This window comes from Salvelinus alpinus, chromosome 7 (genome assembly GCF_045679555.1).
Source record: "Salvelinus alpinus chromosome 7, SLU_Salpinus.1, whole genome shotgun sequence".
Lineage (NCBI taxonomy): Eukaryota > Metazoa > Chordata > Actinopteri > Salmoniformes > Salmonidae > Salvelinus > Salvelinus alpinus.
In genome coordinates this window covers 32,141,051-32,164,398 of record NC_092092.1, presented here as the reverse complement: position 1 = coordinate 32,164,398, position 23,348 = coordinate 32,141,051, and the positions used below count along the sequence as shown (strand labels likewise).

At 44.4% G+C, this 23,348-nt stretch overlaps 1 protein-coding gene across 14 annotated transcripts in view; it reads left to right on the top strand.

Annotated features, from left to right (window-relative positions):
• The first annotated feature begins 3,453 nt into the window (after positions 1-3,453).
• cacna1g (calcium channel, voltage-dependent, T type, alpha 1G subunit) overlaps positions 3,454-23,348 on the top strand; it is a 294,162-nt gene continuing 274,267 nt past the window's right edge. For all 14 annotated transcript variants that reach the window (XM_071409870.1, XM_071409877.1, XM_071409866.1 and 11 more), the window contains exons 1-2: positions 3,454-4,267; positions 5,158-5,469. In XM_071409870.1, the coding sequence (XP_071265971.1) occupies positions 5,165-5,469 (305 nt within the window). In that variant the 5' untranslated portion in view covers positions 3,454-4,267; positions 5,158-5,164. The remainder of the gene's footprint in view (positions 4,268-5,157; positions 5,470-23,348) is intronic.

Below are 23,348 nucleotides of genomic sequence, written 5' to 3'. Positions count from 1 at the left end.
ATTTGGATGTACACACACACACACACACACACACACACACACACACACACACACACACACACACACACACACACACACACACACACACACACACACACACACACACACACACACACACACACACACACACACACACACACACACACACACACACACACACACGGTCCTGAATGGCTTGCTTTGTAGAGCAGGGCACTTGCACTGCCAAGGTTGTGGGTTCAATTCCTGTGGCCACCCATTATTTACACCTCAGCCCACCTTAGGTAAGAGAAGACATTGAGTGATCAGAGACCCATGCAGAGAATGAAAGACAGAGTTTTGACTATAGAGGAGAAGGTGTCAGACAATAAGATGGAATATATAGAATGTAAAGATCTATAGCCTCATTCACGTTGTATCTGAGCAGTCCGTTGCACTGTGCCGGATGTCATTCATTTCAGTGGGGACCGTCCACAACGGAGTGGTATCGCAGAGCCCCTTTGCGGTTGAAGGCTCCTTTGCGAAACGGATGCAGCATACTTTGAATTTTTCCGAACTTTGTGTCATCATGAGTGCAGCCAGAGTCTGTCAACAGAACAGGAAGTTACCAAACCACAGATCAAGATGAAAATCTATGGTTTTTGCCAATGGCTTTATGGGATAGCTAGCTTGTAAACAATGGCCCATTCCTGTAAGGGAGTACTATTTTAATAGTAATGTTAAATAATACACATTGGCTGTTAAGCTAATTATAGGATTGTTGCCTCCCGTTTTAGTTTCTTGTGATGGTAGTGCTGTTTGTTTTTGATGATAATTATTAAGTAGAGGTTGCTAGCTACACTATCTTCAACCTAGCCTACCTTTTAGCTAGCTACAGTAGCTAGCTAGCTGGTCTGTAAACTAGCTTGACTTGCTAGAAAGTTAAAGAAACAAGTTGTGGAAAAAGAAACTAAATGAAACATGTTTTATTATCACCTGAAACAATGTGTCTCTCCTGTCTTGAATGAAAAGGTCATGAGATTGGGTGAAGATGACGTACGGCGTGATGAAATACGCCACAATGTGTAAGGGGCGTACTGGTAAGGTGTCCTACAAATGTAAACTTGTTATACTAGTCATACTAGAAAACACATCACCGGCAGATATTACTTGAAATGAAACAAATCTAACAACAGTCCCCTTTGGGACTATCGAAGACTATCCCTGTTCATCTTTGAACATCAAGGAAAACAACATGAATTACATTCAAAGATCAATTAATAACTGTATAGGTATGACAAGGCGTGTATGGAATGCCATGAACACACTAGAATTCATTCTATGGTGGGGATATTGTGCGTCATCAGCATTGATGCTGTAAGTCACAGTTGGCCTGTCAATAAGGTGTAGCATTTTAAATATTCAAACCAACAACAGCTACCCTCTTTAGGGTGGCCCTAAATACATGTTGTGTACTGGCCTCTTTCTCTACACACACAGAGGTAGTCGAGCGGAGAAAGTTAGCCATAATGCTCAAAGGATGGATACGCTATTGGATAACTAACAGCTAGGAAGGATAGGATGGAAGGGAAATGGGTTGTAGATATTGATTCCTCACCTACTCTTGGATCAATAATTTTACACAATAATGAAAATAAAGTGTTACGCAGGGCAGGGTGGTAAGATAGGGAGGAAATAAAAGAGGTGTGATTCTCTCTCGTTGTGTGTGTGTGTGTGTGTGTGTGTGTGTGTGTGTGTGTGTGTGTGTGTGTGTGTGTGTGTGTGTGTGTGTGTGTGTGTGTGTGTGTGTGTGTGTGTGGCGTTGGAAATCAAGTCATGTGGCTAACATTGATCTGAAACACAGACTCCAGAGTGTGGCTTTAACTGTACTCGAACCACTTCATGTCTCACCACAGTGTGGTAGGGACAAACTGTCTCTACATTACTGCCTTTCAATAGCTATGGTATACCAGCCAGGAAAGAAATCACTAGTGAGATGAACATTATAATCTGAGAGAATGCACATTCAGTGCCCTAGTTTTACTTGTTCAACTCTGAGATGTTTTGAATGTGCAGCAGCAGCACTATGAAAACCTCCCCACTAAAATATTTTAATTCCAGGAGAGGCAGAGGTATCTCCCTCTGTCAGCTGAACAGACAGTGAAATAACTGACATCTAAATCCCATAGCAAAACACACTGGCTCTCCGCCTCGGGCTGTGTTGCTTCCTAAACCAACTCTGTCCTCCACAGAGAGAGAGAGAGAGAGAGAGAGAGAGAGAGAGAGAGAGAGAGAGAGAGAGAGAGAGAGAGAGAGAGAGAGAGAGAGAGAGAGAGAGAGAGAGAGAGAGAGAGAGAGAGAGAGAGAGAGAGAGAGAGAGAGAGAGAGAGAGAGAGAGAGAGAGAGAGAGAGAGAGAGAGAGAGAGAGAGAGAGAGAGAGAGAGAGAGAGAGAGAGAGAGAGAGAGAGAGAGAGAGAGAGAGAGAGAGAGAGAGAGAGAGAGAGAGAGAGAGAGAGAGAGAGAGAGAGAGAGAGAGAGAGAGAGAGAGAGAGAGAGAGAGAGAGAGAGAGAGAGAGAGAGAGAGAGAGAGAGAGATCTTCCTCTCGCGGCCACCCTCACCGGCTGAACACGCGCACCCCTTGCACGAGGACGCCTGGCTGCCGTGCTTCCATCCGCCGCATTCCAGAACAGTTCTCTGCTCCTCTAGCGCGAGACCAATCGAGCCGTGACATCAGCCTCGACCACATACACACAGGCGTGTGCGCGTGCACACAAACACGCTGTATCCTATGTCGCTGGCTCTATGTTGTTAGTACATAATATGCTTCTCAGTTAACTGCTGCTGATGTGGAGGATTCCTGCTGATAACTTAAAAAGTGTTATATTTGCTATTATAAACTGGCTGGTTCGAGCCCTGAGTGCTGATTGGCTGACAGCCATGGTATATCAGACCTTATACCACGGGTATGACAAAACATTTATTTTTACTGCTCTAATTACATTGATAACCAGTTTATAATAGCAATGAGGCACCTGGGGGGTTTGTGCTATATGGCTAATATAGCACGTCTAAGGGCTATATCCAGGCTATATCCAGGTTGCTTCGTGGGGAAGAACAGTCCTTAGCGGTGGTATATTAGCCATATACCACACCCCCTCGTGCCTTATTTATTAAATAGATTATTGGTGCAGAAATATTGTATAACACATCACACGTGTGAAGGTGACGGTGGAAACGAAGGCATCGTTTATATCACATGGAAATATTTTTTTTCTTAAACTTCCCATAATAAACCTGTCGCCCAATCATCAAGTAGCTTTGGTTAGATACCAACACTTCCTCGCTTATCATTGGCCAATAGTTGACAATCGGATTCCAGCTGTTCCCCCTCCCTCCTGATACATTTGACACGGACACATTTCTAGGCCAATAGAATAGTAGAATTAGATAAAGTTCGTTTCTGGTTGGTGGATTGGCGGTTAGGGAGGAGAAGTTGAATCCAATTCCAGCTGTGCGTGCGTTCTGAGGAGCGGATTCTTGGTGTGGGCAGCCTCGCCGAACGAAAAGATTCAGGAGAAAGAGAGATATAGGGAGATACTTTTGTGTGGTTATGTCGGTAATAATGTGACGGAACCTTAAACACATAATTTCACACGCGCTGCACCCATAACCCGCGTATACGCAAAGGATGCCTTATGGATGTGTTATTAGAGCGGAAATGTTAAGTACTGTATTTAAATTATGAAACACTTTTAGGCTGGGATACATACAGGCGCTAAAACACCTCATGTTTGGATGAATGGAGTGAACACCTTTGGATACTAAAACCGAGGACGAAAACGGAGGAGAAAACGAATTGTCTGTTGATAGTTTTTTTTGTATTGATTTGAGTTGAGTTGTTTTGACTGAAGTGGGAAAGAAGGGGAGAGGGGAGGAATAGGAGAGCCAACGGTGGGGATTCTGCTATAAACGCCAGACCAGGATTTGTGTCTGGAATCTGACCAGGAATTAGACAGAATTCCAAGATATTACAAAGGGAAAGGTTCTATGAAGAGTCCGTGGAGTTCCGAGAGAGCTCGAGACTAAAAACCATGCCTGGCGCATGATGCCCATAAACCCGCTGTAGCACCACCTGGAAACTATACAGCCCGCAAGACGCACGCACGTACCGACTCCTTTCCTCCCTCTTGCTCGCTCTTCTCTCTTCCCTTCTTCCCTGCACGCGCGATTCGGGCTGCACTCTTGCCACGAGAATCCATCATGCGATGACTGAGCGCGCTTTGGGCACATCTACTGATTCTATTACAGGTAGTACATCAACAATTACAACGATACCAACGCCTGTTTTTGTTATTGCTTATGTTATGTGGTTGGTTTACGCAATTCCAAAAGCAAACGACTTTCGTTTAATAATCCATTGATGTTGCTAAAACGCACGATTGAAGTTTGGAAAACAGGAATATTAATAATTGTTAATTTGTTAAAGATGCAGTGTGGCGAGAAAATACATGGGGACGAGAATCCCTCTATCCAAAATTACGAGGCACTGCAGCTCAGTTGGACCCCTATTTGTTGCCAAATGTTGTGAGAAATTTGGGTGACATAGAATTATAAACAAGTGTTGATCGTTGTTAAAAACACATACAGTAGGTTAGTGTCAAAATATCTACAGATTTTCGTTTAAAACTGACTTCTCTATTGGAATGAACGCATTGGGAGGTGAATGCATATTTGGGTGAAATCTAATAACGGATCCCGCTTCTCCCCACTATATTCTGCTCCAATATTTGGATTTAATTGTAAACATATGTCTTGGAGACCAGAAACCCTTATAAAGAATGTTATACAATCCTGGTATAAAATCTTAATAACGAATTTTTCGTTTTTCCCCAAATATCCTTTAATCTATTTGAAACTTTCCAATTAGGCTATTCAACGAATATGAATTTATCCATCAACAATAACAATAGTCCTCCTAAATAGAATCATCCTACACACACTATAATGATGCCTAAATATGTAGACAAGTAGTTTTTTTGTGCATAATCCTTCTGTCATTCTTAAACTACGTTTATGTTTTGCCCAAATATATATGTTGAGCGTCTTGAGACGACATTATAGTTGAATGTTTACGCATTTCTATGTTGGTGATATTTATGAAATCATATGTTTATATTTCCTCCACCCCTCCATCTCAGGGGGTGAATGATGGATGAGGATGGAGGAAATCTCTCCGGTGACCTCCGTGCCAGGGACACAGAGGGGCGCTCCTCTCTCCCCAGAACTTTCATACGGCTCAACGACCTATCTGGGGCCGGAGGAGGAGGCGTAGAACGCGGCGAGGTGGAGCCAGTATCACCGGGACCTGATGGACTCTCTACATCCGGGGAGGAGGCCTCGGCAGGAGGGGATGATGAGCTGCCTCACCCCACCCTGGCTCCCGTCGTGTTTTTCTACCTGAAACAAACCACCCCTCCGAGGAGCTGGTGTCTGAAGATGGTCTGCAACCCATATCCTTTTACTTAGAAATACTAGCTGTCAGTTCACTCATGTGTGCTCTGCTTGGATCATGGGATCATCTCTTATATATCCATACCCGCACACACATCTGTGAAGGTAAGAAGCACCTGCTTTTGGTTATGCGCTCATCCAATCCTCTCAGATCTACGTAAGTGCCTTGGGTTTACGTCTTGAGGTTGATTTGGGATTCAGAGTATCTGGGTAGGTCTATAAGGCTTCATGGAGACCCATGTGAAAATCATGCCTCTTATAATCTCTCTGTCTGTTAATGTTATTGCTGGCAAAGAAGTCGGATAAATTTGCCCTTAGAAGCTTATTTTAGGTCAGATTTGTGAGTTTCAAGGGTAGTAACTTCAACGTGGAGTTCAACAGACATCGGGTCTTAGTTCAGGGGTCAATCCATGGCTTGCACCTATCGATTTGTCCTGCTGGATATCTGGTGACCTCATGAAATTGAGGTCAGATATGACTGAGTATGAATATTGTTCTGCAATATGGACAATATAGCATTGGCTGCAAGGCCTTATAAAGAACACAGGCCATATATTGATTAATGTGTCTCGAGGGGTTGCAGGCCTATACTTGTTCATTTCACATTTCAAATTATTTGCACCTGATTTATTTTATAATTTAGCATTTTTCCTGATTAGAATTGATTGATTAATCATAATTACAGGAGGCGGTGAACATTGATGGCCCTCCACACACACGCACACACGCACACACGCATGCACACACACACACACACACACACACACACACACACACACACACACACACACACACACACACACACACACACACACACACACACACACACACACACACACACACACACACACACACACACACACACACACACACACACACACACACACGGTTACATCAGAAGTCAGTTCTGTAGGGCTGAAAGAGGTTATGTTCTAACTAATTTCTTGATACATACCTGTGTTGTTGTTTATTGACTGCTAGCTCTGTGTTGTTGTTTATTGACTGCTAGCTCTGTGTTGTTGTTTATTGACTGCTAGCTCTGTGTTGTTGTTTATTGACTGCTAGCTCTGTGTTGTTGTTTATTGACTGCTAGCTCTGTGTTGTTGTTTATTGACTGCTAGCTCTGTGTTGTGTCTCTGTGTCTGCGAATGTTACAGTAGTGGAGTCTAGTCCTTTATTAAATCATACTAGAGAGAGAAACCGGTTATCGATTCATAAGAGCACAGACCCACATTGATTTAGTTCACCCCAGAGAGGAGAGAAGAGATATAACTAGCTTGGTGTGTGTGTGTGTTTGTATTATGGCAGATATGTGGAGCATACCTAGACTTCCGTGGGTTTTTTGTGTTACAGTGGCGGTGTGTGTGTGTGTGTGTTGCGAGGCTGCAGTGTTTAGGTAGATGCTCTTGGAGCAGCAGCCCTCTGAAGGGGAAAGAATGCTGGTTTGGCATGTGTATGTGCTGGCTTACACACACGGTGATGTCTGCTGTGGACCAGTGTGTGTGTGTGTGTGTGTGTGTGTGTGTGTTGTAACACAACCCAATAGAATTGACTTCTTTCACCTGATTATCCTCTCTCCGACCTTTATCTCCTCACCTCCAGTGTTAGTGTGTCTCCCTCCCATCAAAACTCTCAATGAGATGCTCGTCTCTCACTTCCTCTGTCTGTCTGTCTGAGTCTGTTTCTGTTTCTCCACTGTGGTTCATATATGCAGACAGTAAGCTCCCACACCAACTCTTCATCTCCCCCCCCCAACGCCCCTGCACTATCACAGAACCCCACCTCTCTGCCGTCCGTCTCCCTCAGTCTCCCTCAGTCCTTATCAGCGGTATGCGCCGTCAGTGGGGTATTTCTCTGCTAGAGGTCACAGCCATTGCTCTCTCATGTCCATATCTGTAAATGCCAGCAGAGCTTCTCCTCTGTTCCCTTTCTACTCTGTATCAGAGGACCAGGGGCCTCCAGGGGCTTTAGGAGCCACAGGGAGGAACAAGGCCCCCAGAGGGAGCTCATTACCAGGGCCCCAATTTGAGGAGTGAGACCCTCCATCGCTAGGAACTCCTTTGACACACAGCGCTCCGTAGAAGGACAGGCTGGCTGCTGAGGTCTACAGGCCCAGCACCCAGCCAAGGGCCCAGCACCCAGCCAAGGGCCCAGCACCCAGCCAAGATAAAGGAAACAATTTTAGGGAGACATTGACTGGCCAATCAGTTCTGACCTCTAATGCTTTGATGTTGTGCTTGTGCTCTATGAGACACGACACATGCTTTGTTCACCCGGACCCCTGTTAACTGCAGTGACATTGACATTAGGAGGAACCTGTGCCGTACCAAACAGAGGGACAAGTGGTTGTGATGTGGCGGTAGGTAATTGAGGGGATGCTAAGTTGGCCTTTGGAGAAGTCGGAGAGGCCAAACAATGTGAGAATATACAGACCGAGCGTCTAGAGCGGGAACTGGCTGCCTGCTAAATCCCTGCTTAGAGAAACAGAGGGGGAGGGAGGGAGGAAAAGAGCGATAGAGAGCGAGAAAGCGGTAAAGAGAGAGATGAAGGGGGAGAGAGAGAGATAGAGGGACGGGGAGAGAGCAGAAGAGAGAGAGAGAGGGAGAGAGAGAGGGATGTCACTACGATTATCTGACCCGCTGTGCTGCTATATGATGGCGATGTTTAACATGGTTGCAGTGTAGCCGAGACGTAAGTGTGTGTGTGTGTGTGTCCAGGGCTGGGTGGCTGTTATTTTGACGTATCTGCTCCATGTTTTGCCCTTTCTGTGTTTCTGTAGCGATTTAGGAAAAGGTCAGCGGTTCTGTAATACTTTATAATCTAACTGAGATCGATCTGTCTCTGTACCCCCCACAGAGCTTCTGTGTGTGCGTGCGTGTGTGCTACTGAAGTCTCATCGCTGTTCAGGATTATGAGAGAAAACTCACATAGTGCACATACCACCACACCGGGGCACACTAGAGCCAAAGCTCTCCCAAACAGGGTTAGGACTCAAGAGTGAGCTGATCCTAGATCAGTGTCTACGGGCAGGTTCTACAGGCAGCCCCTGGTGTCCCCTGACGGCCCCTGGCTATTGTATCCAGGGCCAGGCTGAGGTAATTAGGACCCCTGGACACTCACACTGGCATTTAGGCCCTAATGAAGGACCCCCAGGGTGTCTACATTGAGTGATGTGGGGCCTGGCGCGTTGCCTGCATGAAATTCCCCCTCCTGGTTTTGCTAATGATGACTGCATGTGTTGGGGAGAGTAGGGAGAGAGGTCTCTGACATGCACGCACGGACACACACGCACACACACACACACACACACACACACACACACACACACACACACACACACACACACACACACACACACACACACACACACACACACACACACACACACACACACACACACACACACACACACACACACACACACACACACAAACACACACACACACACACACACGACTCCCGTAGATGTCTCCTCTCTATCGGACAGCAGGGTGGTGCCAAGGCCATCCTCTAAACATGGAGGAAAGGAGAGTGGGAACACATCCTACTCTCTCTGTCCTTCCTTCTCTCTCTCACTTGCTCTCTGTCTCACAAACACTCCCTCCCTCTCTCCTTCACACACACTCTCTCTCCATCCTTCATCCTCCCTCCTCTTTCTCTTCCTCCCCCATCTCTCTCCCTCCGTGTCCCCTACTGATTTAGTACCAGAGGGTTGTGTAGTCCAGTCTGCAGAGAGAGAGCGAGTGAGCTGACCGATGGCTCTCCTCTCCCTAGCACTCTATCATTGTTTTGGCTGCGGTGAGAACTTAGCGCCTCACGCTAGCTCCCATGCTAATGATTTATCGCCAGTCAATGACGTTTCAGCAAGCTTGCTGCCTTCACCAGGGTTACTCTGTTATTGCACTGGAACACTGATACGGGCCAGTATTGAAGGACACACAATAATTGATTCGTTTTAGAGTCCCAACACTTTGGACGTTAGGTCTTAATCAATTATTGATGTTGATGTGCTTTGTTTTTACGTCTCCCTTTGTTTCTTTTCTTTCCCTTTGAATCTCTTGCTCCTTCCATGTCTCCTTCACCACTCTAAGAGAAACAAACAACAGTTGTGTGTATTACAGTGCATTCTGAAAGTATTCAGACTCCTTGACTTTTCCCACATTTTATTACGTTACAGTCTTATTCTAAAATTGATTTAAAAAATAAAAAATACTCATCAATCTACACACAATACCCCATAATGACAAAGCAAAAACATATATTTTTTTGCCATTGTATTAAAAATAAAAAACTTAAATATCACATTTACATGTATACAGACCCTTTACTCAGTACTTTGTTGAAGCACCTTTGGCAGTGATTACAGCCTCAAGTCTTCTTGGGTATGATGCTATAAGCTTGGCACACCTTAATTTGGGGAGTATGTTCCATTCTTCTCTGCAGATCCTCTCAAGCGCTGTCAGGTTGGATGGGGAGCGTCGCTGCACAGCTATTTTCAGGTCTCTGCATAGCTGTTCGATCGGGTTCAAGTCTGGGCTCTGGCTTGGCCACTCAAGAACATTCAGGGACTTGTCCCGAAGCCACTCCTGTGTTGTCTTGGCTGTATGCTTAGGGTCGTTGTTCTGTTGGAAGGCGAACCTTTACCCCAGTCTGAGGTCCTGAGCACTCTGGAGCAGGTTTTCATCAAGGATCTCTCTGTACTTTGCTACGTTCATCCTGACTAGTCTCCCTGCCGCTGAAAAACATCCTTACAGCATGATGCTGCCACCACCATGCTTCACCATGGTGAAGGTTTCCTCCAGACGTGACGCTTGGCATTCAGTCCAAAGAGTTCCATTTTGGTTTCATCAGATCAGAGAATCTTGTTTCACATGGTCTGAGAGTCCTTTAGGTGCCTTTTGGCAAACTCCAAGCGGGCTGTAATGTGTCTTTTACTGAGGAGTGGCTTCCATCTGGCCACTGGCATAAAGGACTGATTGGTGGAATGTTGCAGAGATGGTTGTCCTTCTGGAAGGTTTCCCATCTCCACACAGGAACTCTGGAGCTCTTTCAGAGTGACCATCGGGTTCTTAGTCACTTCCCTGACCAAGGCTCTTCTCCCCCGAATGCTCAGTTTGGCCGGGCGGCCAGCTCTAGGAAGAGTCTTGGTGGTTCCAAACTTCTTCCATGTAAGAATGATGGAGGCCTCTGTGTTCTTGGGGATGTTCAATGCTGCAAAAAAATGTTGGTACTCTTCCGCAGATCTGTGCCTCAATAGAATTCTTTCTTTGAGCTCTACGGACAATTCCTTCGACCTCATGGCTTGTTTTTGCTCTTAATTGCATTGTCAACTTTGGGACATTTACATTTACATTTAAGTCATTTAGCAGACGCTCTTATCCAGAGCGACTTACAAATTGGCGACCTTATATAGACAGGTGTGTGCCTTTCCAAATCATATCCAATCAATTGAATATACCACCGGTGGACTCCTATCAAGTTGTAGAGACAGCTCAAGGATGATCAATGGAAACAGGATGCACCTGAGCTCAATTTCGAGTCTCATAGCAAAGGGTCTGAATACTTATGTAAATAAGGTATTTCTGTTCTTTATTTGTAATACATTTGCACACAAAAAATATTCCTGTTTTTACTTAGTCATTATGGTGTATTGTGTGTAGAATGATGAGGAAATTATTATGTAATCCATTTTAGAATAAGGCTGTAACGTAACAAAATGTGTAAAAAGTCAAGGGGTCTGAATACTTTCCGAATGCACCGTATCTATTTCCTTTATAAGATAATAAAAGGTGAAATGAACACTTACTTAATCTGGAGAAAGTATGTTCTGCTCCACGCTGTCCTTCTGTTTCCCTCTCCTTCACTCTACTGTTAAGAGCCCGGCTCTGAGAGCGAGAGAGAGAGTGAAAGGGATAATGTGTCTTTTTTTTGTGATACGTTTTTTTATTGTTGACAGTTGTTGCTGAACAGGTATATGCACAGCAAATAGACATAGTAGCTCACATATGTTCGTAACATTCATAATGAATGTATTATTATTGAGATGCAGCGGCATTGGCTCACAGAGGCAGGTGTGACTCGGTATCTCAATGTCGATGACATCAGAGTGCTCATATATGCTATATGCTCATATATGCTATATCCTTAAAGGGATACTTTGGGATTTTGTAAATGAAGCCCGTTGTCTACTTCCCTAGAGTCAGATGAACTCATGGATACTATTTTTATGTCTCTGCATCCAGTATGAAGGAAGTTAGAGGTCGTTTTGTGAGTCAATGCTAACTAGCGTTAGCACAATGATAGTCAGTTAGCGCGCAGAGACATCATAATGGGGGGGGGGGGGGGGTCCAACTAAGTTAGCATATGGAATTGTTTTAAGATGGTCATATCAAGGATCATTTAGCTTTTTGATTTGGAATTTTAGGAGCCTTTTAGCTATACAATTATTTGTTGAAACATTGAATTTGGTTGTAATGCAATTAGCGCATATAATAACACAATGAACAGATTCATACATGGAAAAACAGAAGGTCAAAAAATAAATACGTTTGTTTTAAAGTGTTTGTCCTGTATCTGAGAGATATGAGAAAGATTAGGACATTATTTGTCTTTTTTTTTTACCCATATTTTACAAAAACATTTGGGCACTAAACTACTTCCATATGTACTTCCATTCATTTTTTAAAACTGATACCAGGCTACCTTCAGACGAGTCTTGTGAGGCTTGTGAGCGTCCTAGAGCAAAACAACCGCCATGTATGTGTTTGTGTCTCAGCTTTCCGTAGAGGGATCATATTGTATTGTATTTTGCATTGTAATATGTATGTGATACGTGGTTGGGATACGACTGTGATATGTGTTTGTCTTGCCTGGGTATCTTAAGATGAATGCACTAGCTATGGGTCGCTCTGGATGGGAGCATCTGCTGAATGACTAAATGACTAAATTGTAATGTAAATGTAGTGCTGTGTATATTTATGTATTTTATTTCTTGTGTTGTTTCCTGTTTGGACCCCAGGAAGAGTAGCCACTGCCTTGGCAGCAGCTATTTGGGGATCCTAATAAATAATAAAAAATTAAAAAATTAGTGTGTAGCCCAAACTGTTCGGACACTACAGAAAGAAGTTGGCAGATCGGCGGTACTAGTTTCAGACGAGTCCTTTGATGCTTGTAGGGGTCATAGAGCCACACAGAGAACACCATCGTGCTCGTAAGAGTCTCATCTTTCCATAGAGTGGTCATATTAGTTCAGACGCGACAGACGTTTTTATGAGAAGACTGATTTTCGGTGTGTCTCATGGTCTGACAAACACCGCTGTAGCTCGGCCACCATCCATCACACATGTGGAAGGCCAATGCGAAAAAAGAGATGTCTCTAGCTTAAACAGACGGATTTTGATGGGGATTTTTCTATTATGCTAATTAGATTTATGCAGCGGCGCGGACATCGACTCTAGGAGGCAAAGTTAAAGATACAAAATTAGATGTAGGTTTATTAAATAATACGTGATACAAAATGAAGATTGGCAAAAGTAAAATAAAAATAGGAACATGTTCAAAAAGACAAAACAAACAAAAAACTGAAAGAGTTAAACAGGAAGTCCTGCCCAATATAACTTTCTTGGCATAGGCAGGTTGTACTAGGCTCTGACCATCCTCCCCATCCTCTCATCAGACTGTGCAAGTCGGATTGCTATACCATATGATGTGGTTAGCGGATATGTAAAATACCTATCCAGGCGGTGCAAGATCTGTCAGGCATCAGCAGCACCTGGGCAGAGGAACGTGACCAGAACCTGGACAAACCTTGGGTCAACAATCTATGGGAAGAAAGTTTTATAACCCTCAGCAAAAATACATAAACAGGCACAAAACCTCAATACAATGTTCTCATTATCACTTAGCAGACATTAACTATGATGAACATCATTTTAAGGCAGACTTATATACCTTTGAATTCTCATCACAGCAAAATATTCAGTAATTACATGTATGGGCCTACTCGCACCTGTGCCCACAAATACTGGCACGCGTTCTAGGACGCACAGTGGAGCACATGACAAGCCGGTGCGGCGAGGAGCGGGGACACAAACAAAACAATCAACGATATGGAAATGAAATGAGATGAAATAAAAGAAATCATCGACCACGTAAGTGTCTGAGAATGTTTATGAGTTCCTAAACACCGCATCCACTCAGAGGATCAGACAGCAGATAAATGACATGAAAGAAACAAATGTTTGCTTGACAAAATAAACTGGCAATATTAGCCAACTGAAACCCTGTAGCCTAACTTGACATGAAACAGAGCTGTAAATGAACATCTGGGCTTTGGAAAAAGCGCATTGGTAAATTCATAACTTGTTGGGGAAATGAAGTACAGGATAGATAGACGAGCATGAAACTATTCCAAGGGACAAATGCGCGTTGGGGATGGAGCGGTAAGAGGAACAGATAGAGGTAGTGTGTATGTATCCGATAAGTCTATAAAACAACGAAAGGTGAAGGGAACACTCAGCTAATCAGCAGAACATGTCTTGTGCTCTTCTTCATCTTCTCCTCGAGTTAAACGCCTCGTGTTGGCGAGAGAGAGAGAGAGCGAGCGAGAGAGAGAGAGAGAGAGAGATTAAATAGCCCAGTTTAAAGAACCCAGGTTAAAAACAGTTAAGTGGTTAGAACTCAGAGAGAGAGAAATAGAGAGAGAAATAGAGTGTGAGATGAGGAAATAGAGGAAAGAAAGGCCCCCAGTTGGAGCGTAGAGTGGGGTTTCAGAGAGCATTTTTAAGAGGTTAAAAAGTAGGCCTGTACCAGTGGAGGCTGGTAGGAGGAGCTATAGGAGGACGGTTCATTGTAATGGCTGGAATGGAATAAAAGGAACGTAGTCAAACATGTGCTTTCCATACGTTTGATGTGTTCGATAGCGCTCCATTTATTCTATTCCAGCCATTACAATGAGCCCGTCCTCCTATAGTTCCTCCCACCAGCCTCCACTGACCTGTACCCAGCTACTTTATTTTCATATTTTCTCCCTCCTTTTCCTTTCCTCTCTCAAAAATTCCAGTCTTCCCCCCTCTCTCCCGTTTCTCCCTCCACCTCTCCCTACTCTCTCTGTTCCTCTGGAGAATTTCATGCGCCTTGAAATGCTTGATGCTTGCGTCTGATCATTGCTGAGAAATGCTATGCTTATCACAGGTGTGGGCGTGTCCGTGTGCAGTGTCAGATCTACAGTACAGGAAGTATGTATCATGTATATGTAAGTATGGTAATAACAAACGCTCTCTCTCCATCCCTCCGGAGGGTTGCTACATGACATAGTCAGTCACATGAAGTATAGCATTACCATTATGTTCGATTAACTATTTATATGTCGTTACACACGCAACAATTCCCTGTAGGTGGTGTGTGATGTATGTGTGTGAGTGATGTATGTGTGTGAGTGATGTATGTGTGTGATTCACATGGCGTGCCGACTAGATCTCCCTGCTATGTATTTTGGATGTGTTTGAGTGTGTGTTTGTTTGGGGAAAACGAGGGCAGAAAGGGGGAATCTGATACACACCCTACTTCAAAGGATAATAGAACCCTACTGTTGTCAGCAGCGGTGTGGGTTTGTGTGGGTTTGTGTGCATGTGTGTGTGTGTGTTTGTGCGTGGAGATGCTAGCACAGCGATTGCCTTGGATGTATTGGCCACAACACTCAACACTTTGAACAATGTTATACAACCAACAGAGACTTCAAGACTCATTTCAAGGAGGGATTCATCACAGATACATATTCCTGTTCATCAGACAGTGTGTGTGTGTGTGTTCTATAGCAGGTAAAAGAGGGCTGGCTATTCATTACGAACAGGCCCCTTACTGAGTTCTGTATCCACCGGATAGATGTGCCTGTGCTACTGTGTCACTGACACCCCTCTCTCTCTCTCTCTCTTTCGCTCGCTCTCCCTCGCCCGCCCTCATTCCCTCTCTCTTTCTCGCTCTGTCTGTCTCTATCGCTCTCTCCCTCTCTCTCTCCCTCTCTCCCCCTCTCTCTCCCTCTCTCCCTTCCTCTCTCTCTCAATGTTCAAATCACAGGAGTTGTTATTCACACATTAATTGGCACATTTATAGCCAGTGCCGCCACCACTGATTTACACACACACACACACACACACACACACACACACACACACACACACACACACACACACACACACACACACACACACACACACACACACACACACACACACACACACACACACACACACACACACTGATTTACTCTGTCAGGTGGTTGTCATGGGAGATAATCCTGTCTCTCACTACAGTCAATTATTCATTATACATTTTGGGCTTCAGGTCCAGCACAGTTGGTCAATCTACACGTGTTTGTTCATGTGTGTGTACATGCCTTTATGTATGCAGGTGTATGTGTTTGTCCATATGTGTCTGTCTGTCTGTCTGTCTGTCTGTCTGTCTGTCTGTCTGTCTGTCTGTCTGTCTGTCTGTCTGTCTGTCTGTCTGTCTGTCTGTCTGTCTGTCTGTCTGTGTGAGCACTGTATGAAGATACGCAACGCCATAAACGTCTAACTGTTGAGCCTATATATCTCCCCCATGCTGTGACAATACTCACGACACCATGTTCACTATGTGATACTTCCATCAGTGCCAGCCCTAATACTCTCTATAGCAGGCAGGGGATCCTACAGTGTATGAGTTACTGTATAACAGAGTTTCTCTGACCTGTCAGCATTTGTGTGAGTTGTGTGTGTGTTTGTATGTGTGTTTGTGCCCTTGTGTTGTCAGTATATGAGAAATGTGTCTCTTTGCATTTTGACTTAAGTGAGACACACAGTGTGACTATTGGGCTATGTGTGTCTAATATGTGAATGCGTGTGTGTGTGTCTGTGTATGGATGTTTGTGTGTTCTTCTGGGTGGGTATGGGTATGTGTGTGTGCTGGTATTTGTTGTTGTACTTCTTTATTTGTCTTGTCAGACATGTGTAGTGCTCTTCCCCCATGACTCTAGTGGCCTAGTTAACAAATGAACATGAAGCCAGTTAAAACCACAGACTGACTCCCTATTATGGGAGGGAGTGAGGGAGGAGAGGGAGGGAGGGAGTGAGGGTGCCAGGGAGGGGAGAAGGAGAGTGGGAGGAGGGAGAGGGAGGATAAAGGGATAAAATGAGAAAGCCAGGGAAGGGAGAGACGGAGGGGATGTCAAGAGAGGAAGAGCGGAGAAGTAGCAAGTAAAAGAATGTTAAAGAGAGAGAAACAGAGACGGACAGAGAGGGAGAAAGAGAGAAAATAGAGAGATACCTTTACTGATGTGTTTGCATCAGTCCCTTCCCGAGTATGTCTGTGTGTCTGTCCCGCTTCCCGTACGTGTGGGTGTCTGTCCCTCACTCAGTGCTTGTGTGTGTCTGACCCTTTCTGTGTGTGTCCCTCTGAGGGCATTCCTCATTCCTCGATTTCAAACCCTCCCTTCGCTCTTTCTTTCTCCCTTTCTCCCGTTTACCCCTTACTCTTTCCCTCTCTCCCCCACGACTGCCTCTCCTACCCCTGCTGTCTTTTCCTTTCTCCCCTATTCTCCCTCCTAACCTCTCTCTTTCTCCATCTTTCCCCTCCCTCCCTCCCTCCCTCCCTCCCTCCCTCCCTCCCTCCCTCCCTCCCTCCCTCCCTCCCTCCCTCCCTCCCTCCCTCCCTCCCTCCCTCCCTCCCTCCCTCTGTGGGCTGCCTGTGTCGTGAGATGGCTGTTAGTTTATGTAGGCTTCTAGCCAGGATTTTCCTACCAGCTTTTTCTCATTAAACCATTGTAGGAGAGAAGAGGGGGCTTGGATGCACAGAATGGCATGAGAGGGGTATGAGGAGAGGGAGGAGAAGGAGAAGGAGAAGGAGAGGGGGCAAGATGGGGGGAGAAAGGGAGAAGGGGGAGAGGAGAAGGAGAGGAAGGAGAGGAAGGAGAAGAGAGGTGATGAAGAGACAGGGGAAAGGGAGGAGGAGAGGGGAGCGATAGGGGGGTGAGGGAGGAGGAGAGGGAGTGGGAGGATGTACAGTATGTATGGTTTAACGTGCTATACTTGTATTGGGCATCTGAATCTGGTTACCTTCCTTCGCTTAGTTCTGTCTGCGTGCCCAGACTTACCTAATACCTAAACCCCCCTCTCGCCTTTATTTCTCTCGCTCCCCCTTCATTCGCTCTCGCTTACTCCTCCCCCTTCTCCTTTCCCTCTTTAGCCATACTTTCCCTCCAACTTTATTTTAGTCAGACCTATTTGTTCTTTGATTTCCTTTTAAATAGGGGCCCCTCTTGTTTTATTCTCCCTCCCTCCTTCTCTCTCTAGTCATATTAACCCATTTCACAACAAGCTAACAGGCAGACTGGTAGCTGTTGTATACATCCTTTCTGCTCTCTGGTTTTTTTCTCAGGTGTATTTTATTCTTCCTCTCTTCTGTCCTCCCTCACTCTTTGTCTGAGCATATCTCCTTCCCTGATTGAGGTGATTTAGGTACACATTTCAAATATGGACAGTCCAGGCATATTTTATACCCGAAATGACCATACCAGACACTTTTGGGTGACATAAATAGGAAACAAATAAAAGAATAACAGTAGGCTGCACCAACATTAGTTTCCGTTCGTACAAAGTGTGGGGTAAAATGCCACAGTAGATTTGCCGTGGTCAACTATTTCTATTTTAGGGAAGGTTTGTCAAATAGATAAATTGCCATTAGTCTGTTAAAAAAGGTTGTTTCCGATGACAATACCAACCAGAGGGCGAACAAACTGTATCTTTGATATCTTGAACGACGTTGGTTGCAAGCAGGACTGAGGCAACACCGACATCATCTTTTAGGGAGCGGTAATGAGGTGACCAATAATGGTTGCAATTAAGATCAGCTGTGCGGGGGAGTTTAGCGTGTATTGATGGTTTAACGAGACATCGGGCTCTATTCGATCAGATCCGCTTTAGCCGACATCTGCATAGCGATTGTTTTGGCGGTGTCAGAGGTGGAACGGCGTTAAGAACTGTCCAATCCACAAGCTTCTCCTGGCGTTATACCTAAACTGGACATTGCCATTGGCTGCACGGAGTCGCATTAAGAGAAGTCCCATGCAGCCTTGTTCACATGTTGGAACACTGGAATGTGTGATGTAATCTACACATTGATTAAGCTCATAGAAATCCTCATTATTTCATTGAGTGATTTTCAGTTTGAGCGTCATTATTTATGTATAGTCTCCACTTTCTCGTTCTGAATGTCTAACGCGAGTGGGACGGGTGTGGCTTCGTGATAATGACTACGAGCAGCTGCTCACCGATTTGACAGCTCCAACGCAGTTACACCGCCAACCCCCCCCCCCAAAAAAAAATCAGATATGCAGGTGCCGGCTATCGCCGGTTAACGCTAAACACTTGATCTGATTGAATCGAGGCCATCAGCTGGTGATAATGTAGTGCCATCAATGGTTGCAATAGAGGCCCCATATTTGAGTATATTCCAATAGGCTACATTCTGTAGAATACCATTAGAATATCCATTATCACATAACGAAAGGAGTGAAAACTGATAACAGGCTACTGTGTTTCCCTGGCTGAGTTGATGAGCTCAGTTGATTGACAGATGTAAGCCTACTGTAGAATGATAAACTCTCCTCAATTGTGGCTGCTCCACCACGTTTTATAGTTAGGCTGTGTATAATTTGTCACTTTAGTTCTGGTCTTTGGTGTGGATTGAAAGCCTGTAATGTGTGGCTTTAATATATCATTTCATAAAAGCTGTCCAAATGTTTATGCATCTAAGCCAGTGGTTCTTAACCTTGTTGGAGGTACTGGACCCCACCAGTTTCATATGCGCATTCACCGAACCCTTCTTAATTGGAAAAATAAAATAGGATTTTTTCAAATTCAAAACATAGGTATATATTTTACTGGTGCACAAAATGAACCGTGCATCAACATCAACACCGTGTGTTCAAAGAACAAAATCATCAAAACATGATTTTCACACAAAAACAAAAACATAATAAGGAATATTTACTGCAAATCAGTGTGACTTCTGCTGTTGCCTTTCAGAGACCAGTTCAGAAATGCGCGGCTTCACCTTGGCAAGTGCCACTCTCATGTCATTTTCGCAACAAAGTCTGTTCCCTTTCTTCGTTTTTATGTCCAGCATCCTCGAAAAGGATTGCTCGCAAAGATATGTTGTAACAAACGGTATGAAAATCTCCAGAGCTTTCTTAGCAATAACAGGGTACGTTACCATTTGTTGACACCAAAACGTTGAAAGCGTTGTTGTTCTGAAGAGTTGCTGTTGAACCTGGCTCTGCTGAATTTCAATGATTTCATCGAGGTATTCATCATTGACATCTGTTGTCTCAACACTAAACGTGAACGGCTGTCTCACCCATGCTGGATATGACTCTCTTGTAGGGAAGTATCCGTCGAGAGACTTTGCAAGCTCATCTAAGTGCGTGGCAATTGCTTGCTTCAGTTCCGCGGGTACAGAAATGTCTCTGATTCCAGATACATCTTCGATCTTACTTACACAGTCGTCCAGCAGGGGAAAGTTTGCGAAGTTATCGTTCTCTGTTCGTCGTTTCCATAACGGTAGCTTTTTTTGAAAAGCCTTCAGGTTTTCCTCCGCTTCGATGATGTTGACTCCACCGCCCTGCATCTTTTGATTGAGATGATTGAGAGCTGCGAAGATATCAGCCATGTACGCTAAAATGAGAATGAACTCAGAATCTTTGAAGCAATCTGCATGACAATGTTGGTGCTCTTGCAAAAACAGGGCTAATTCCACACGCACGGCAAAAACACGATTCAGCACCTGTCCCCGGGATAACCACCGAACGTTAGAATGGTACAGAAGTACCTCGAATTCAGAGCCCATTTCTTTACACAGCTCACTGAAGATGCGGTGCCTCAGAGCACTAGTTCGCAAATAGTTCACGCATTCCACTACAATTTTTAATACTTCTGCCAGTTTTGGAGGCAAGGTTTTTGTTGCCAACGCATGCCTGTGCAGAATACAATGCGTAACAATGATGTGTGGTGCATCGGCTTTCACTAGCGCACCAAAACCAGACTTTCTTCCCAGCATGACTGGAGCTCCGTTCGAACAAACTGCAGAAACCATATCCCACGAAAGATTGTTGTCTTTGAAGAAGTCATCCACAAGTTTCTTCACATCGGCTGCCTTAGTTGTTGTTGTAAGAGGCTTACAAAATAAAAAATCTTCCTTTATCACGTCGTCTTTCACATAGCGCACGAATACAGCAAGCTGGCTTAGATTGGAAACGTCTGTGGTCTCGTCGAGTTGAAGGCTGAATTTTGGCGGGCTTGAAATCAGATCTGCAACTACTTGAGCCAAGATGTCTTTGCTCGTGTCCTCTATTCTGTCGCTGATGGTGTCATTTGAAAGAGGAATTTGGGATAACTTAACTTCAGCCTCTTTTCCCAGCATGATATTCGCCATCTTCAACACAGCTGGTTTTATGAGTGTTTCACCAATGGTGTGTGGTTTGCCCTGCTTTGCGATCAGGTAAGCAAATTCGTACGATGCTGTGAGGATCGGTTTGTTGATGGGTACAAAGCCGAGAACAGGCAGAGTAGCCTTTTCATCGAATCTGGCTCTCTTCACCTTGAATTCAGCGAGCGTTGTGTTCTTGTATTTTCCATCTCCATGCAGCTTAAGGAAGTGTTCTCTTAGTTGTGCCGGTGCTAGACTAGAATTGCTCAACTTGGCATTGCAAATCATGCAGTTAGGACGCTGACTCCCATCACGTTCCGTTATACATGTGAATCCATATTGTACATATTCGTCCGACCACTTTCTTTTTTTGCTCGACATAGTAAGTATGAAGGGATTAAAATATTAAGAAAGAAATCACAAGACGTACCATCACGACAGGCACAAGTCGACTACTGAGCGCACCAAATTCCCTGCAGCACAGATAGGCCAAGCGATGTAGCGTGATCACCTGCAGCCAATGATGGCCAAGCGGGGCGTGTCATCACGAATCATATGAGTCGGATGTGTGTCTTGACCTCCGCCGAACCCCTGAGACTGACTCACCGAACCCCTGGGGTTCGATCAAACCCAGGTTAAGAACCACTGATCTAAGCCTATCCAAAGATGAGTTGAGCTGGGACACTTTTCTTTGATGTGTAAATTATCAGACTGTTCGTTTTACTTCTTGAAAACATTTACATAAATACAATTAACTTGTTGGCCTAATTTAGGCTATAGGCCAGGGCTCTCCAACCCTGTTCCTGGAGAGGTCCCTTCCTGTAGGTTTCTTCCGACAATCCTTGCTCCTCTCCCCCATAAATCTGTCATCATCATCCATAACTTTTTAATATGAAAACAAGTCTCTTTTTGTCAAACCACTCACCCTCGTCAGGATTCAAACTTGTGAAAGGGTTCATGTGTTAAGCCTAAACACCACAGGAGTAAAATTAGGTTATTCCCAATTAAGAGAAAGTCCTTCATTTATACATTTAAGATCAATTTTACATCAAAAATGTAACGTTAGGACGAAGTTGTTTTGATTGTAAATCAAGGAGGTAATTGAAGACAGAATTGTTGGAAGATGTGAGAATGACAAATATACTCTAATTGTTTGAAATCAGTGCACATACAGCAGCACACGTGTTTATACAACGGAGCATTCAAAGACTGACACGAATTGATCTCAATGTAATTCAAGTATTCAGCTAAGGGCTTTTGTGACTGGAGTGAATCGAGGAAGGGAAGAATACTGTTGACTAATACATCAATGAAATTGATGCTGTATAGCTTGAAAAATAGTAATACAGTTAAATAAACACCACAGAGGGACAAACAAATGAACACAAATAATTGCAATTCTATATAATTAACTGAAAAAGGAGAGAGACTGATCGCTGGCTCCATCAGAATGAGGAGGAGCAGAGGACAGGGGCTGACTGAGGAACAGCCGAGCATAGATGTAGTGTATGTGGAGGATGGACAGAGGCCCAGATGGGCTGGGTTGCCACCTCTGAGCAGTACAGTCCTCCTGGCTGAATTCATCCAGAGACATAGCCCTGGTGCACTCTCTTTCAGAACTGTGTCTCCTGAAATGGCAAGCATCCTTCAATCGAAATCAAATTAAATCAAATCCCAATTTATTCTTCATATACACAGGGTACAGCGGGGTGTAAACGGTGCAATGGAATGCTTACTTGCAAGCTACCGCTCAACAGTCTAGTGAAATATCAAAATATCAAAAGTAACAACAATAACACTAAGACAAGTGGTAAACAAATATGAAAAGTTATAAAGTAGAAGTAAAACTATCAGTAACGGTATGTACTATGAAATGTGCCATTGTCAACAAGGAGATCAAGTGAGCAGTACAAAAAAATAAAAAAATAAAAATAGCAGCTGTGTGTGTGTGTGTGTGTGTGTGTGTGTGTGTGTGTGTGTGTGTGTGTGTGTGTGTGTGTGTGTGTGTGTGTGTGTGTGTGTGTGTGTGTGTGTGTGCAAAGGCCGTGGCTTTTGTGGAGCGATAGGTAGCGAGTGACAGGTGGGTGACAAGTTGTCGACCTGTTCTGAGTATCCCTGGTTCGAGCCCAGGTTGGGAGAAGGAGAGGGAGGGAAGCAATATTCAAATCAAATGTTATTTGTCTCATACACATGTTTAGCAGATGTTATCGCGGGTCTAGCGAAATGCTTGTGTTTCTAGCTCCAACAGTACAGTAGTATCTAACAATTGACAACAATACACAGTGGAAACAGTCTCTTAAGGTGCAGGTTATACAGGTGGATAGCTTTTCAACATTTTTATGGCCTGGTGGTGGATGCTCTGGTACTCTCTGCCAGACTGAAGCGGAGAGAACAGGCCTTGGCTGAAGGCTTTGGTGAT